At 43.5% G+C, this 18425-nt stretch overlaps 2 protein-coding genes and 1 long non-coding RNA gene across 3 annotated transcripts in view; 2 read left to right on the plus strand and 1 right to left on the minus strand.

The window, feature by feature from the left end:
* stk11 (serine/threonine kinase 11) overlaps positions 1–1260 on the plus strand; it is a 41394-nt gene extending 40134 nt beyond the window's left edge. Inside the window, exon 12 of the mRNA XM_084057754.1 lies at positions 1–1260. This exon is cut by the window's left edge and continues 2153 nt beyond it. The gene's annotated coding sequence lies outside the window, so the exon portion shown is untranslated.
* LOC311045741 overlaps positions 1–18425 on the plus strand; it is a 252200-nt gene that overhangs the window by 163095 nt on the left and 70680 nt on the right. The window lies entirely within an intron of this gene.
* Positions 7569–18425, minus strand: part of LOC311045974 (voltage-dependent calcium channel beta subunit-associated regulatory protein-like) — a gene marked incomplete at its 3' end in the record, with an annotated part of 31254 nt that continues 20397 nt past the window's right edge. The window contains exons 11-14 of the mRNA XM_084058045.1: positions 16577–17666; positions 15671–15730; positions 9085–9482; positions 7569–8274 (exon numbers count right to left, since the gene is read on the minus strand). Coding sequence (XP_083914171.1) covers positions 7569–8274; positions 9085–9482; positions 15671–15730; positions 16577–17666 — 2254 coding nt within the window. The remainder of the gene's footprint in view (positions 8275–9084; positions 9483–15670; positions 15731–16576; positions 17667–18425) is intronic.

Genomic DNA, 18425 nt, shown 5'->3' on the forward strand with positions numbered 1-18425 from the left:
AAAATCTGTTTAACCACTTTAAAGGAGTACTTCACCCCCCCCCCAAAAATCTTATTTTCTATCAAATTCCACACCCCATGAACCCTTCAATTCATGGAGACTTTGTAGTTTTCGTCTCATTCCTGAGCCAATAATAATCTGATGACCTGCGGAGTCCCCTATTGCCCCGATCAAATTATTGGCTTAGGAATGCGACAAAAAACACCAAAAAAACTCCATGAATTCAAGTCCTTTTTATAGTGGTGCCGGCCCCCACTGCAGAATAATCTAAATAGTAGATCTTCAAGAGACGAGAAGGTGGTCGGCCGCACACACTGGTAGCCTAAGTGCCAATATTGTATTTTTTTGGACGCAGAGTAAAAAGGAACCAACGTTTCGGGCAGGTAGCTGCCTCCTTCAGGGTATACCTAGTGCACCAAATGGAACCAAATGGACCCGTGAGGGTCCATTTGGTTCCATTTGGTACACTAGGTACTTGGCCATAGTTATGGGGGTCCTTTAAAATTTGAATATTTGAGAACCACTGGTCTAGAAAGAGACGCCTTGAGGAAACATGCCAGACGGAAAGAGGAGATGATGGGAGAGAGAGAGAGAAAGGGGTGGGGGGGGCGACCTGACGTTTTGAGCGAGGAGGAGGAAGGCACCGCCACGGAGCTCGCCCGACACCCCCCGTCCCTCCGACGATCTTCATCCATCATCCTCCTCTTCCTCCTCTCCTCCTTTTCTCTTTGATCTCGCCGTTACCTATCTGCAGTTTTTAAAAGACACTCGTCGTGACGTGTTTAAAGATGCATACAAAAACAAACAAAAAAACATTTGAAAAGGACAAAAAAAAACAACAACGGAATGATTGATAAACAAAGATATGAATAATTCTATATTTAAAATAAGAAACTACATTGAGGTGTTATTTACCAACTGTGCATGCTGTACTACGGAGCCTGGGCTGTAGGGGGTGCTATAATGGACAGCGTTTAAAATGGACTGAACTGAAGCCTCCGCACATCCATCGCTTTTTACGTGTTGTCGGGGGTTTTATCGTTTTTCTTTTTTTGTTATTTGGGTTCTCCATTTAGGTTTTCTTTTTTCTTTTCCAATAAATATTTTTTAATTATTATTTATATAAAACATGTCCTTTACCTGACTGTTTTATTGCCTTGATGTTTTTTTTTGTTTTGTTTTTTGCTGTTTTCTCTCTTCCCCCTGACGTTGGGTTGAGCTGAGCATACTGTCAACAACATGCAATACAAAGTGTATTGTTTATAATATCTGTCCTCACTGGTTTCATTTGTATTGTTTATACTATCTGCTCCTCACTAACTTTTATCCGTAGATCTACACTGATGACGACTTTTACAGAAAAGACCATGCCAAAATTGCTTATAATAAACAGACATGGCAACACTGGGAACGAGCAGGACGGCATCTTCTCATCATCTGGTACAGGAGGGATGCTCGATCATTGTTATGCCACTCACATCCCTGGGAGCTCCGCCCCCCCTCCCCATCATCATCATCATCATCATCATCATCATGATGATGGCCGGCCCCTCCCCTCTCCTCCTCTCCGGGAATAGATCACACAGAGCAGGTATGAGTCACAGGGCTGCTGCCCACGTCAGCACAGAGGATACAGAGAAACACAATGCAGAGATGATGAGGATAATGATGTCTGTCTGCACAGTACAAATCCTCTGGTAGTTCTAACTCGGTCTGAGACAAAGCGGTGGAAAGTACTGTACTTAACACATTGACTGCCTGAATTATTTTCACTGCCTAGTGTTATTCATGCCAGAGATTTTTCAATGAAAAAAAAACAAGGACTCAGGAGCTGAGATACAAAATTTTAAAGTTTTAAGTTAACAAGGAAGTGGATGAGAGTAAAGATCTTCGAAAATTCATATCTCCTTGGTCTTCGGGTCAAATAAAAACAAAAAAAAAAGTAGTTAACTCGATCTTGGCAGACAAGTGATGAAAAGCTAAAATCGAGTTAACTCGATCTAGGCAGTCAATGTGTTAAGAAAAATTTTGAGGTATTTTTACTTTACTGGAGTATTTCCAATTTCCAATACTTTTACTTCTACTCCACTACATCTCAGAGGCAAATATTGTACTTTTACTCCACTACAATTATTTGAAAACTTTAGCTACTATTACTTTGCAGGTATAAATTATTACATTATAAAACCTACATATGATAGATATGATGCTGTGTAAAGCAACATGGTTCAGAAACTTGGGGGTCCCGACCACCAGGGTGGGTCCCCAAATTATTTTGGGGGGGTCCTCAGATGATAAGCTTGATGTGCAACATTGTTTTCTCACTCAACATTAAAACAAACCAACATACAGTATAAGTGTATACAGGGTATCTGCACATTTCTAAAGTGACAATTTAATGACTTTTTAAGACCGTTTTAATACCAAATTGTCAAATATTTAGTAAGAAAGAGGCAAACATTGTGAAAATATCTACAAAGTAGAGGGTGCTCAGGGATGTCTGTACATTTTAACTCTACGAGTGTACAAATCTTACACTCGCAGAGTTACAAACTGATACAATTAATGCAGTATTTGACAGCATGGCATTTGGAAAGTCAGTGACCGACTTTTTAGACTGTTTGTATTGGGCAGCCCCGCCAAATGGGTTTGGTTTTATCGAGCCTGAACGGCAAAAAAACAAAACAAACGCATGGAAAGAAACTGATTATGGAGAGATTAAGATTTGCATCACATGCCTTATAGCCTTGTTCAGACAGACTGCATAAAACCATCTGAACAGGAAATTACATTTGAGCTGGACATGGCCCTTGATTTTGTGCCTGTCACTGATTTTTAGCCAGTGGTTCTCAAGCATTTGAACGTCACAGACCTCTGTATTGATATGCATTAGGCCAGTGGTTCTCAAAGTGGGGTCCGTGGACCCCAGGGGTACTTGAGGGGGTTCCAGGGGGTCCCCAGCTAAATGATGGATAGGAACCAAATGGACCCTTATGGGTCTGTAACTCTGAGAGTATACAAATGGTTCCAAATGGACCCGTTAGGGTCCATTTGGTTCCATTTGTACACTCTCAGAGTTAAATTAACATTGATTTTACAATAAGAATTGGGGTCCCAGAGATACAAATGCCATTAAATGGGGGTCCATAGCCTAATGCATGTCAAACTGGGGGTCCTTGAAATCAAAGTGGTTGAGAATCACTGCTAGAGCCGTAAAAAAATAATCTTCTCTTATGGGGGTCCCTGGTATATATTTTCAATTGTTATATGCATTATACATTAGGCCACAGACCCCTATATTGATATGCATTGGGCCACGGACCCCTATTTGAAACGATTTTGTGCCAGGGAAGGCCATAAGAGAAGGTTTTCTTGTTGTTAGATTAGATAGAACTGTCTATTGTTGGTAGGGGGAGGGGTACGGTGGAAAGAGTGAAACCTTTAACCTATGAGAATATTCATTCTCTCATTGGGTTGGCCGGTGAAATAATACTGAAACTAGAAAAAGTGCTCATCGGAGCACAGGTCTCCGCCAGGTCAGGTAGGTTATTGTAGACCAGCAATGTTGGGAATTTGCCAATCAGGATATGAAAAATCGGACCGATCCGTCTTGATCACTTGACTATAGAGATAATGTGTACCAATTTGTGTGATGTTTGGACAATATTTGTAGGAGTAATATTTAAAAAAAATGATGTCCAAAAATATGCCTCCTGGTGGCGCTATAACAGACCGATCTGAAAAATGTGAGGCAGAGGTTCTGCTCAGGCATCCAGGGAGTGTGTGTGCACAGTTTCCCTCGGGCCAACGGTGCCGGAGATTAGCTGCTCACAGACGGACGGACGGACGGACGGACGGACGGACAGACAGGGTGCAAAACATTATCTCGGCCATGCCTTCGGCCTGGCGGAGACAATTAAACTGTTTTTTCCAAGTCCACAACGCCTCGCGTTGTGGGCTTGTAGATCGGCTATTTTTGGCAAAGAGGTATAGGTGTAGAGGGAAAAAAGAGCAGACCAAGTAAACAAAAAAAAAGTATCATTTACTCGAGCACCTGCCCCTCAAAATGTCTGTGCACGCCACTGAATGTGTTATATTCCATTGGTGGTTCCACACGAACTAGGCTTATCCAGGCGTTGCAAAACAATTTCTTTCTGAGCTAATGCAGCTATAAAGCATATGGTTCACCATAAACAGAGGCAGGGGGTGTTGGTTCCATAAGGGTACATACTGTGTACGTACAGTACCATAGCTCAAACCCAAGTCTCAGAATAATAAACAGATTCACAGTTTGTAATAGAAAGGAGCAGTAAGCAGGCCAACACACTGTTAAAGACACATTGGTTCTCAAGTTGTCATTCTTCTCAGGAACTTCAACATGCAAGAGAAAATGCACCACAATACAAAAATCATGTTTCAGTTTAGACACGATATAAAGATGATGTTGTGATGGAATGAGCGAGTCTGTTGAAATGTCCAGAAAGTGCTTTATCAGAGTCCAAGAGAGATGCAACGCACACCTGGATGGATGTCAGTGGATGCCAACAAAAGTAAGTGTAAGTGCAAATACTTAAAAAAAAAATGTATTTACACTCGAATCTAGTCCTGTCTCAGAATGTAATCCTGTTGTCTATCAGATAGTTTATTTTTAATGGGGTAGGATAGTTGCAGTGTATTGCTTCAGGTTGCTGACAGACATGCTTAATAGGGTAATAACAGTAGATGATGTGTTGTTCCAGGGGGGTTGGAGACCAGGCACTATTGGGTTTCCTGCAGTGTTTTGGTAGAGTTCCCTCTGTCTCACTCACTCCATCTGTCTGGAAGATGGATCCTCCTCAGTCACTTAAAGTATCATGTGACCGACGCTGAATGCTGAGTGTCCTTCACTCAATGCCATGACACTGCCTGTCTGTCTGCCTGCCTGCCGATCACATCTTTCCTCTAGGGCTGACACTAACATTAACCCTGCCCTCACTTATTCTGGGGATTTCCTTTATAAGTGAGTATTCAAAATAAAAAATAAAGTTTAAAGCTTGATTCGATTTGATTTGATTTTGGTAGAAGCAATACAAGTAATACAATAACTTAAACCCAGGATGTACACATAAAAACATAATGAAACACATATTTCCAATGTGGTCCTGCAACATAAGCTACACATTTTTTGTAGTCATTTTTATTACTATTAGATTTCTCAGGGGTCTCCCCATATCTTTACTAAACGGAAAATGTATTTCAGGTTGGGATACCAGTTTTATTCTCAGTAATCAGCTTACATTTGATGGTGTTCCAGATATATTGTATCTGATAATTGTCTTGACTGTCTCCCAATTTCATATTGTTCATCCTGTGTCCTGTATGAGTTCTCTCTCCTGATTGGTTCAAACTGCTATCCCGACCTGAAACTGTTTACCAAAAAGCTGGAGAGACGGGGAGACACCCTCTTATTGAACACACGGTCTATAAGAAATGATTACTATCAGAATATAGAGCTATGTAAGAGCTTATTTCTGAAATGATGTAAACGTTAAAATTAACCCTGATGTCCATGTTGTGGGTCACCTTTTACATATTACACATTACTATGCTCCACACCACCTTAATTCCACGACAGGAGATAATATGTGATGTCGTTACCTGACATTAGTTTTGGTGAAAAAAACTCCTGCATATCGGAATCGGGAAATTAAAGAGTTGGACAATGTCGGAAAATCGGATATCGGCAAAAAAGCCAATATGGAACATCCCTACTTTATAGACCAGGGGTCTTCAACAGGGGGTCCGGGACCCCTAGGGGGTCCTCAGAGTTACTACAGGGGGTCTGCCAAATTTTTGTGTGATGTTTTTTTGTTTTTTTTTACATTAACCACTTGAACTCTAGCATCCCTTTTCTGAGGAGAACTTTAGCCAAAAATAGCAGATCTACAAGCTCACAACGCCTCGCAGTGCGAGGCGTTGTGAGCTTGTAGATCTGCTATTTTTGGCAAAGAGGTATAGGTGCAGAGGGGAAAAAAGAGCAGACCAAGTAAAAAAAAGAAAGTTTAATCTGAAACACAATTGTATACATTATAGAGGGGGTCCCTGCTTCATCTCTCTCTCAGCTAGGGGGTCCCTGGCCTGAAAACGTTGAAGACCCCTGTTATAGACCATTGCAGTATGTAACAGCCACGCACAGCCTGAATTATTCTTGGTTACACTGTGTCTCGCACCACAAACAACAGATCTACAAGCTGCAGATGGGCTGTTTTTAGTGTGAGACACCGACATGCATGCAACTAAGTATAAATCAGTTAGTTTGTTAGTTAGTTCGTTAGTTACCCATTTCATGTTCCAAAAAAAAAACCCTGACGATGACAATGACACTTGAGGAGGGCATGGTTTGGAATGAGACAAATGGACCAATGATAATGCCATTATCTTTTCTTATTATTATCATTATCATTTTTAATCAAAGTGCGTTCCGTTTGTTCTTGTTTTAAGGTTAGAACTGAGCAGTATTATTCACATTTACATTATTTACAACAGCATGCTGGAAAAAAAACATACCAATATGTCTGAAAATAGACGACGCAAGAGGAGCAGAACCAAACTATCCCAACTGGAGCTCTTCATTACTAGTGATGCATGGGACTAAAATAATAATGGTTTTTTATACATAATAATTATTCTTTTTTAATAGTTTAATGTCTGTATAATGTTACTGAAAAAAAGGGGCAGATCACATCACAGCACATGATTCACAGTGGAATTAAGTCTGTAAGAAAACTATGAAAAAGACATGGGTGATCAACTGGGTTATCTGACTAAACAGCGTGTGTGTGTGTGTGTGTGTGTGCGCGCGCAATAGCGCATCAACCATTTCGTTTTTCGTTTTAACCAAACTATATAAATGTGGCCATGAGGGTAAATGAATGCAAACGAGGGGATTCACTTTGTAGCTAAACAACACATACAGTAAATGTTCTTTAAAGTGCGATAGAGAGAGAGAGAGAGAGAGGATGAGCTGGATCTTCTGGTTGACATGGAGGCAGTGTTGATTTTGACAGCAAATTTTTGATTTAGTTTTAGTCAGTTTTAGTCTTTTTCTAAATTCCATTTAGTTTTAGTCATACTAGTCATCTGAAATGTTTTAGTTTTAGTCTACTTTTAGTCGACTAAATCTACAGTTTAATTAGTCGACTAAAATGTATTTTTGGCGGTGCCTTGATGGTGCCGTAATGGCTGATTTTACACTTGGTTGAATGCTGAAAATAGCCGATCTACAAGCTCACAACGCGTCGCGCTGCGACGCGTTGTGAGCTTGTAGATCTGCTATTTTCTGAGCGCCAACACCATAGCGCAACCAAACATAAAATAACTTGTCGTAGTTCTACTGGATCTCTTCTCCACTAGTCCCTCACTAACATTTTAGTCTAGTTTTTATTCGTCAAATTGTCAATGTATTTAGTCTTAGTTTTAGTCATCATAGCTTCGTTTTTATTTAGTTTTCGTCAGTGAAAAAAAACATAATTTTAGTCGACGGAATCAACACTGCATGGAGAGGCCATGTTTAGTTGGGCCGGGCCGGGCTATACAGGACTGTGTCCAGGAGAACCTGTGACCACCGCCACGCACTCTGTGGTTCCTCCTCCTCCTCCTCCTCCTCCTCCTCCCTGGTGGTTGCAGGGGTCTCCCTGCTGCCCCGCTGCCGCCCTCAGCCCGCCGTACAGCCTCTCCTCCACGGAGACGGCCAGCTTGTCCGTCAGGCTCCTCTGGCTCTGCAGGATGGAGCGCGGAGGAGGAGAAGGAGGAAGGGGAAGAGGAGTCACGTGATGATGATGATGGGGGCTCTGTGGCAGCAGGCGGACGCGGGACAAAGCCGATACCGCCGCGTCCGACGGGATAATAGCTCGACTGCTGTTGTTGTTGCTGCGGTTGTTGTCCGCCCGCGGGTCCATGCAGCCCGCCTCTGCCTCTGCACTCGCCTGAGTGTCCGGCGGTAACTGGCGGGCCGACATGGCCGCCGGCTGGCTCGCTGACGTGTCCGCGTTGTTGGTGGAGACCGTGTGCCGCTGCTCCTGGACTCTGGTGACCAGTGACTCCTCCTTGATGTCAGGAGCATCGTTTGTTGTCCCGCCGTTGTTGTCGTCGTCCTGACAGGCTGAGCTGATCCTCAGAGCCTCTCCCTCTCTGCCGTCGGGCGATGGCGGACCTTTAGGCTCCGCCCCCTCGCCGGAGGCCTCGTTGGCCTCCTCGTCGGCGGCGCTGGCGATGCGGGACAGAGTGCTGTGGTACCTGCAGTGGGGTGGACCGACAGTAAATACTATGTACGTATCGTTGCTATCTCCATGCTCTAACCTTTTGTGTTTTTTTTTCGTAAAAAAAAACTTGATCATACTAGAGCAGGGGTCTTCAACAGGGGGTCCTCAGAGTTACTACAGGGGGTCCGCCAGATCTTTGTGTGATATGATTTTTTTTTTACATTAAGCACTTGAACCTTAGCATCCCTTTTCTGAGGAGAACTTAAGCCAAAAATAGCAGATCTACAAGCTCACAGCTGTAGATCGGCTATTTTTGGCAAAGAGTTATAGGTGTAGAGGGGAAAAAAGAGCAGCAAAAGCTTATCTGAAACACAATTTTATACAATATATCTCTCTCTCTCAGCTTGGCTGTCCTTGTCCTTGTCCTTGGCCTGAAAACGTTGAAGATCTCTGTACTAGAGCATATAGAATTGTCAATATTTGTAAAGATGTTTGAACATTTCGGAATGTCGGGGAAAAAAAACATTTATATTAAAAAGAAAATGTACTTTGGAATTTGGAATTTTAAATACTTCTCGTCTTCTTTTCTTTTAAGCATGTCAGTTAGAATATTTATTTTTAGAGGAGTAAAAAATATTTTTGTCGCATTCCTAAGCCCAATAATTTGATGACCGGGGGAGTCTCCGGTAGGAAACTCAAAGAGACTCAAAGAGACTCCTACTCCGCCGGTCATCAAGTCATTTTTTGGGTGAACTAATCCTTTAAAAGCATTCACTCTACAATTTACAATGTAGACAATTAGCAGACAGACAGACAGACAGACAGACAGACAGACGGGTAGTACCTGGTATCCAGGGGGTATCCCGCGCTGTCGCCTCTCCGGAGCGGCGTGAACCTCTGCCTCTCCAGCGAGGGCGAATAGCGCCCCCCGGTGGCCGAGCCGGGGTCGCTGTATTGCTTGTGGCGCTGCCACTGCTTGCGCAGGTGGACGCGGGAGCGGTGGCGCGAGCGCAGCGGCGAGTCCTGCTGGTCGAAGCGCGGGTCGTGGCGCAGGAACTCGTTGAACAGGGCGTCCGTCTTCTCGTCAATGCTGTAGTCGCGGCGACGGAGGCGGGGCCTGTGGGGGGCGGCGGCGGCGGCGGCGATCGGGGGCGTCGGCAGAGGTGGAGGAGGGGAATGGAGGAGGGGCTTCAGCAGCGGTGACGTCGGCTTTGGCTGCAGCTGTGGCGCTTCCAGAGGTTTCTGTAATAATAATAATAATACAACATACAATGTATATATTGCTTTACTAAATACTCAAAGTCGCTTTACAGAACAGATACAAAATAAAAACAACTTTATTAGGAAAAAAAATCACACCCTGTGTGAAGTGAGTGGTGCCTTTGATGAGCCCCGTATTGACCCCCGTATTGATGTTGTCATCAATGTTTGTGGACAGACATACATACATACATACATACATACATACATACATACATACATACATACATACATACATACATACATACATACATACGGACACACGGACAAAGTCATGTATAGGTGTGGTTGCCTTCGGCACCACTCAATAACTAGTTTAAAAGGATAAAAACTAAGAACACAAACATATTTAAAAATTAAAAGGTAGAAAAAGGGATTTGAATTAGGCAGGGGATGTGAGTCTGTGGGTTTGGAGGGTGTGACTATGAGGTTGATAGAACTTCATTAAGGCCCCCGCTGGTGGTTTTATGGTGTTTCATGTCTTCTCTGACTATTTGGAGTTTTTTCCTGGAGGCTGAAACCTTGAGAGTCAAACGTGCCAATCCAAAAACAGGGGCATAGTGACATCACAGAGCCCCCAAAAAACATACCCTCCCCCTCATTATCATAACACTACAGGTGTGGGCATGAGGAGGAGGAGGGACTAGGACAGGTGGGTGGTGCTAAGGTGGTGGAGGAGGTGCTAAGGTGAGAACCAGGCATACTTAATGAACTGGAGGCGTGTCCACATAAAAACATTTTTTTTAACAATTTCTGTAAACTTTTTTTTTTTGAAAAAAATCCTTACATAATAATAATACCTTATGATCAGGTTTTAGGGTTGAAAAATATCATGGCACTCCATCTTTAACTAAAACTAACTGAAACTGTATGCGTCTATAAAACTAGCTAAAACCTAAGAAAATGTTCTTTGTTCTCATCTTGGTCAATATTTCACACATATGCCTTTCTGTGGATATGAAATATTATGTTCCAACATTTTTAGCTGTGCAATTTGTAAACCTGTTTATCTACAAACTTGTATATTATCTACCATTTTCACAATTTCTTCTGAGCTTGTTGATTAATCTCACCCGGACTATCCCATATTACAATTAAAATACACTAAAACGAATAAGAATAACTAAATAAAATATAACTAAATCAAAATAATAAAAACAAAATATAGCTGCAAGCAGCGATAATACGGGGCCAGGAGAGAGAAAGAGAAATGATAATTCCTTTAACAGGTCAGTTCATGAAAGTCCTTGCGGTCTTGTTTCCAATGAGGTCCTGTGAGCAATTAGGGGTTAAGAGTCTTGCTCAGGGACAAATTTAATTTCATCGACACATTTGCTGACCTGGCCTGGAATCGTACCTGGGTCAACCAGAGCCTCTGGCTCTCTAGGCTGGCTCACTAACCACTCAGCTCTGGCTAACCCTCAGAGAGAGAGAGAGAGAGAGAGAGAGAGAGAGAGAGAGAGAGAGAGAGAGAGAGAGAGAGAGAGAGAGAGAGAGAGAGAGAGAGAGAGAGAGAGAGAGAGAGAGAGAGAGAGAGAGAGAGGAGAGAGAGAGAGAGAGAGAGAGAGAGAGAGAGAGAGAGAGAGAGAGAGAGAGAGAGAGAGAGAGAGAGAGAGAGAGAGAGAGAGAGAGAGAGAGAGAGAGAGAGAGAGAGAGAGAGAGAGAGAGAGAGAGAGAGAGAGAGACCCTGCCCCTGCTATGTTGGGTGATGTACTGTATATCCACATTTAGCTGATTGGAATCATTCTGCTCTCATGTTGGGAGGAGGCTCCTGGTAAAGGAATGGAAAGTTACCTCTCTTAGCCAGTTGGCTGCTTGAAATGGGGGCAGTATCATCTTTATGTGATGAGGGTCTCATGGTGCTTCTGGCTTTCAAAAACAATAATTTACTGGATATGTGTGGTACAGAAGATTATCTATCTATCTATTTATCTATTTATTTATTTTGCTGAAGATGTGTTTGTTTCGTGGCGCTGTGAGCTTCAAGGGTGATTTATTACGGGGACAGAGCTCTGCTCTGTACACGTATTGTTATTGGCAGTATTCTGTCACTTCTTCTTCTTCTTCTGCCACTTTTCGCAGTTCTGGCTGAACCGCGCTGTCGCTTTTTACGAAACTCGGCCATATGGTAGATGGTCATGAAAAACGATCAAAAAATAATTCTCACAATCTTTCGTCCAAAGGTGGCGCTATAGCACTCAATTGAAAATACCAACTTTGACCAGGTACAACTCATGCCCTGTTTGACCTACAGCCATGAAACTTGGATACACATATGCGTCTCCTCATGCTGAACAACTTTCACACTCTGACTTTTGACCTCTGACCTTTAGATCTCCCACCATTTTGAATTATATGAAAAACAGTCATTGGCTCCTAACTTCTGCATTTTTTCACTTATGGAAAATCCGTTGGAAATTTTTGTAGAAAGTGGTCCAAAGTTCAAGTGTGAAACGTTTCGTGCAGATTGCTCAAAAATCCCAGGAGGAGATAGATTTTAACTATTACAGTTTTATGAAAATTATTCATCTGTGCCTAAAACATACATGCAGACTCACATTTCTTTGAAACTTTGCAGAAATGTACAGGGTCATTCCAAATATCACTGAAACCAATCTTACTCCAATTGGCCAAAAGGGGGCGCTATAGCAATTTTTTGAAAAGGCAGACTTTAAACAGGCATAAGTCATGCCTCGTTTGGCCGAAAGTCGTGAAACTTGCTTACACATGTGCCTTGACTCATGAGGAACACACGTATCGATTTGACCATTAAGCTCCGCCCTTAGATTTTCCGCAATTTTGAGCAGTTTGAAAAATACTTGTTTTTGCCAGTTCTGGCTTAACCGTGCATACGCTTTTTACGAAACTCGGCCATATGGTAGATGCTCATGAAAAACTACCAAGAAATAATTCTCACACTCATTCGTCAAAGGGTGGCGCTATAGCACTCAATTGAAAGTGCCAACTTTGAACAGGTACAACTCATGCCCTGTTTGACCTACAACCATGAAACTTCGATACACACATGCGTCTCTTCATGCCTGACAATTTTCGTGGTCTGACTTTTGACCTCTGACCTTTAGATCGCCCACCATTTTGAATTATATGAAAAACAGTCATTGGCTCCTAACTTCTGCATTTTTTCACTTATGGAAAATCCGTTGGAAATTTTTGTAGGCAGTGGTCCAAAGTTCATGTGTAAAATGTTTCGTGCAGATTGCTCAAAAATCCCAGGAGGAGATAGATTTTAACTATTACAGTTTTATGAAAATTATTCATCTGTGCCTAAAACATACATGCAGACTCACATTTCTTTGAAACTTGGCAGAAATGTACAGGGTCATTCCAAATATCACTGAAACCAATCTCACTCCAATTGGCCAAAAGGGGGCGCTATAGCAATTTTTTGAAAAGGCAGACTTTAAACAGGCATAAGTCATGCCTCGTTTGGCCGAAAGTCGTGAAACTTGCTTACACATGTGCCTTGACTCATGAGGAACACATCTATCGCTTTGACCAGTAAGCTCCGCCCTTAGATTGTCCGCAATTTTGAGCAGTTTGAAAAACACTTAAACCCAGGATTTTTCAGCTATTTGCGTGAAACTGTATCATCTGTGTGATCTCCTTTTTTCACAGTTACTTATCTGTTGGGCCAATGGCGTCTCCCTTAAATGAAGGCCTCACAATCTCAGGGTCGCCAGTTCAAGCCTCACTTGATGCAGACTTAATTTAAGTTGAATTGCAAACAACAATATAGCTGCAAGCAGCGATAATATGGGGCCAGGAGAGAGAAAGAGAAATGATAATTCCTTTAACAGGTCAGTTCATGAAAGTCCTTGCGGTCTTGTTTCCAATGAGGGCCTGTGAGCAATTAGGGGTTAAGAGTCTTGCTCAGGGACAAATTTTGTTTCATCGACACATTTGCTGACCTGGCCTGGAATCGTACCTGGGTCAACCAGAGCCTCTGGCTCCCTAGGGGAGAGAGAGAGAGAGAGAGAGAGAGAGAGAGAGAGAGAGAGAGAGAGAGAGAGAGAGAGAGAGAGAGAGAGAGAGAGAGAGAGAGAGAGAGAGAGAGAGAGAGAGAGAGAGAGAGAGAGAGAGAGAGAGAGAGAGAGAGAGAGAGAGAGAGAGAGAGAGAGAGAGAGAGAGAGAGAGAGAGAGAGAGAGAGAGAGAGAGAGAGAGAGAGAGAGAGAGAGAGAGTAGATTGAAGAGACAGAAACATTGAAACGGAATAGATTGAAGATAGAAACGGAATAGATTGAAGAGAGAGAGAGAGCCATGGAAACGGAATAGATTGAAGATAGAAACGGAATAGATTGAAGAGAGAGAGAGAGCCATGGAAACGGAATAGATTGAGTCATGTTTTTTGCAATTCAACTTAAATGAGTCTGCATCAAGTGAGGCTTGAACCGGCAACCTTGCGATCATGAGGCACTCTTAGGTAGCTGCAACACTACCTATAGTGCTATAGCTTTGTCCAGGCTGATATCGTCTGTTGAGGATCACAAACTCTTGCCTTCTGTCATGACCCAAGCCCCTGTTTCACTAACACAAAGATCACTCGTTCACAAACCATTTACCAATGAAGAAATTGTACATCTCCTCAGAACCAAAACTAGTGAAAGTAGCCGATCTACAAGCTCACAAACCATTAAAAGTTGTCAGATTGTACATCGGCTATTTTCACAATGAAGTATGTTATACATTGAAAAAACATACTCTCATTGCTATCTGAAAAGTTATTTTCACAATGAAGTATGTAAAAAACACTCAATTAAGTATTTCATGTTATCTTTAACAATTGCAGATGTATTCATTGATAGTCATGTTGTGTGAAATGCAACTTAGATGAAGTCTGCACCAAGTGAGGCTTGAACCTGTGACCTTGAGGTTGTGAGACATACACTTAAGCGGGACGCTATTGGACCAACAGACAAACCTCTGAAAAAAGAGATCACACTGATCATACAGTTTCACGCAAATAGCTGAAAAATCCTGGGTTTAAGTTTTTTTCAAACTGCTCAAGATTGCGGACAATCTAAGGGCGGTGCTTACTGGTCAACGTGATAGATGTGTTCCTCATTAGTCAAGGCACATGTGTAAGCAGGTCTAATGGCTGTCGGCCAAACGAGGCATGACTTTTGCCTGTTTAAAGTTTCAATTTTCAAAAAATTGCTATAGCGCCCCCGTTTGACCAATTGGAGTAAGATTGGTTTCAGTGATATTTGGAATGGCCCTTTACATTTCTGCAAAGTTTCAAAGAATGGTAAGTCTGCATGTATGTGTTAGGGGCAGATGAATAATTGTCATAAAACTGCAATATTCATTGGCTCATTAAAGCTTCATTTTTTCACTTATGGAAAATATTTTGCAAACGTTTTTTGGCATAGGTCCAAAGTTCATGGGTTTAAGTTTTTTTCAAACTGCTCAAGATTGCGGACAATCTAAGGGCGGTGCTTACTGGTCAACGTGATAGATGTGTTCCTCATTAGTCAAGGCACATGTGTAAGCAGGTCTAATGGCTGTCGGCCAAACGAGGCATGACTTTTGCCTGTTTAAAGTTTCAATTTAAAAAAAATTGCTATAGCGCCCCCGTTTGACCAATTGGAGTAAGATTGGTTTCAGTGATATTTGGAATGGCCCTTTACATTTCATTGGCTCATTAAAGCTTCATTTTTTCACTTATGGAAAATATTTTGCAAACGTTTTTTGGCATAGGTCCAAAGTTCATGTGTAAAAAGTTTCGTGCAGATTACTCAAAAATCCCAGGAGGAGATAGGTTTTAACTGTTTTTCATATAATTCAAAATGGTGGGAGATCTAAAGGTCAGAGGTCAAAAGTCAGAGTGTGAAAGTTGTTCAGCATGAGGAGACGCATGTGTGCATCGAAGTTTCATGGCTGTAGGTGAAACAGGGCATGAGTTGTACCTGTTCAAAGTTGGCATTTTTCAATTGAGTGCTATAGCGCCACCTTTTGACGAAAGATTGTGAGAATTATTTCTTGATCGTTTTTCATGACCATCTATCATATGGCCGAGTTTCATAAAAAGCGACTGCACGGTTCAGCCAGAACTGCCAAAAGTGGCAGAAGAAGAAGAAACGGAATAATGCCAATAACAATACGGGTCCATGCTGGAAGCCTGGCCCCGTAATAAAAAAATGCTACTAACCTTGGTTGGAGTTTTCAGAGGTTGTGGTGAAGGTTGCAGAATGATGAAGCTCCTCTCCACCTATAAGGTTAGTCACCATTAGGACAGTTTACTGGACCCTTCATCGTCACACAAATAATTGTGATTTAACGATTAGGACATTAGAACATATAAATACAAGTTTCTATTTTGCTTTTAGGCTTTGTAAACAAAATTTGCCCACGACAAATAAGACAAATAATTTAAATAAATGACTGACAATGACCGGTACCAATAATTAAAATAGATAATGTACTATGGCCAAAATAGGCCATATTTAATCATTTTATACTTTCAAAATATTAACAATTGTTTTTTTGTGTGGAAATAGCCAATTTACAATCATGTCATGAGCAGCTATTTCCGCGATTGTTGAAAATGTTTGAAAACCTATGAACATTCTGACGATGATGCAATCACTCATTGTGATTACCTCTACTACAGTGGTTCTCAAACTTTTTCATGTCAAGGACCCCCAAATTGACACTTATTAGCCCGCGGACCCCCATTTGAAAAGATAAGCCAGGGACCCCAATAAGAGAAGGTTTATACGGCTTTCTAGCAGTGATTCTCAACCATTTTAATGTCAAGGACCCCCAGTTTGACATGTATTAGGCTACGGACCCCCATTTAATGGCATTTATACCTCTTGGACCCGAATTTATATTATAAAATCGATGTTAATTTAACTCTGAGAGTGTACAAATGGAACCAAATGGACCCGTTAGGGTCCATTTGGTTCCATTTGTACACTCAGAGTTACAGAACTATAAGGGTCCATTTGGTTCCTATCCATCATTTAGCTGGGGACCCCCTGGAACCACCTCAAGTACCCCTGGGGGTCCCCGTACCCTACTTTGAGAACCAATGCTCTACTAACTACGCGACAGGCCTCACCTCCTCCAGCCCGGTGCCGTCGGCCGTCTCGTCCTCCAGCTCCTCCTGCAGCACCCTGGCCTCAAAGCTCTCCCAGATGGAGCCCTTCCTCCCGGAGGAGGTGAAGAACGACCTCCGCTCCGACGCCGTCTTCCCCCGCCCCCCGCCAGGACCAGGGACAACTCCCCCGGGCCCGGGGGTGGTCCCCCCGAACAGCCGCAGCTCCTCGGGGGCCCTGGTGGGCGGGGCCTCGATGGAGGCGTAGCCGCTGTCCATCTGGGACAGGAGCTTGCGGTTGCCCGTATCCCCCTCTCCTCCTCCTCCTCCTCCTCCCAGCCCGTTCCCCATATTTCCGCTGCCGTCGTCCTCGCCGCCCGGAACCCCTCTAGGTGGAGCCCAATCCCTGCCCTCGCCCTCCGCCTCGCCGTCCGCCTCGGGTTCCAGGTCGTCCAGGTCCTGGGACAGGCAGCTGTCCAGGACGGAGCGCGCGCCTCCTCCTCCTCCGGCGCCCCCCAGGGAGGAGACGCTGTCGGCGTCGCTGCGGACGGACTCCCGGTCCGTGCTGCTCTGGTCCGAGGAGGCGTACTGCTCCAACGAGGCCCTCAGGCTCCAGATGTCTCTGTACAGCGAGGGAGGGGTCCGAGCCTCCGAGCTCTCCTGATGTCCCGCCATGAAGGAAAGAGTCGATCCCCCCCCCCCAGAGTAGGCTCTGGACCGGGCCTCTGCCCCCATCATCAGCCCCCCCGGGTCATCGGCGGTCTCTTCGTCCGCCGCCACGCTCTTCTCCCCGTTGTCTTCTTCTGATCTCACGTGGTTGGGCTCGGCTCGGCCCCTTAACGTGGCGTCTTCGGCCTTTCCACGAACACTAACGACTTGATCCGCTTCAAACAAGTCGTCATCTCCTGGGTCGTCTCCTAGCCACGCTCCTGCAGCTTCTGGCCACGTGTCCGGCGGTTCAATTCCGTTCCCAGTTTCCGCATCTTCAGCGGAGGAGGCCTCCTCCTCTTGCCTCTGGCCACGTGGACCATCTGTCTCCTCCTGGATCCTTGTGTGGCTGCAGAGCCCTGACTCCTCCATCACCACCATAGCCTCCACCTCTAGCCTGCACAGATGGAGAAACTTCATTGATTTATTGATTGATTGATTGATTGAATACTTTATTAACTCATTCCCTGCCAGACTTATTTCTGGCTGTGTTTGCCCACTGCCAGCGATTTCGTGTTTTTTATAACTTTAAAAAAATCACATTATTTTTTTCTCCATTATGATCGCAAGTCCAATCGTTTCTAAACACACAGGCGATACGTGCACGCCGCTCAGACAACAAACATTCCGATCGGGGCGGAGTCTCTCTCCTTCGGCCCAGTGTAAAAACCCCATGTATCGCCATGTGAACGCCACGCCTCACTTACTTTTTCCACCTCGCCACAGACCTCGCTAAATCCCTTATGATCGCGTGTTCAACTGTTTGTAGACACACAGGGTAGTTGTGTGAGTGGCCCAGAGAAGACATTTTCAATCGCCGACATTCCATTTTGCAGTAGTAGCAGTTTCTAAAAAGTCAAGTTTCTTGACTTTTTCATGTCAAGAACCCCCAACATTATATGTATTTGGCCGTGGACCCCCATCTCAAAATATGTTGTTCCAGGGACCCCCAGAAGCAAAAATGTTTTATGTTTTTAAATGTATTATATTCAAAGATTTGCCAAAATGTTCACGATTTAAAAAAAAATAGCAGATCTACAAGCTCATAGCACAAAGTGACGCGCTATGAGTTTGCATATCTGCTATTCTTGAATAGCCAAATGACAAAGACGCTTTCCTGGTTTTAATGGGTTAAAGTGTAAGTGATTTTCTTTGG

This window comes from Gymnoscopelus microlampas (genome assembly GCF_963454915.1).
Source record: "Gymnoscopelus microlampas genome assembly, chromosome: 5".
In the NCBI taxonomy this organism is placed as follows: domain Eukaryota; kingdom Metazoa; phylum Chordata; class Actinopteri; order Myctophiformes; family Myctophidae; genus Gymnoscopelus; species Gymnoscopelus microlampas.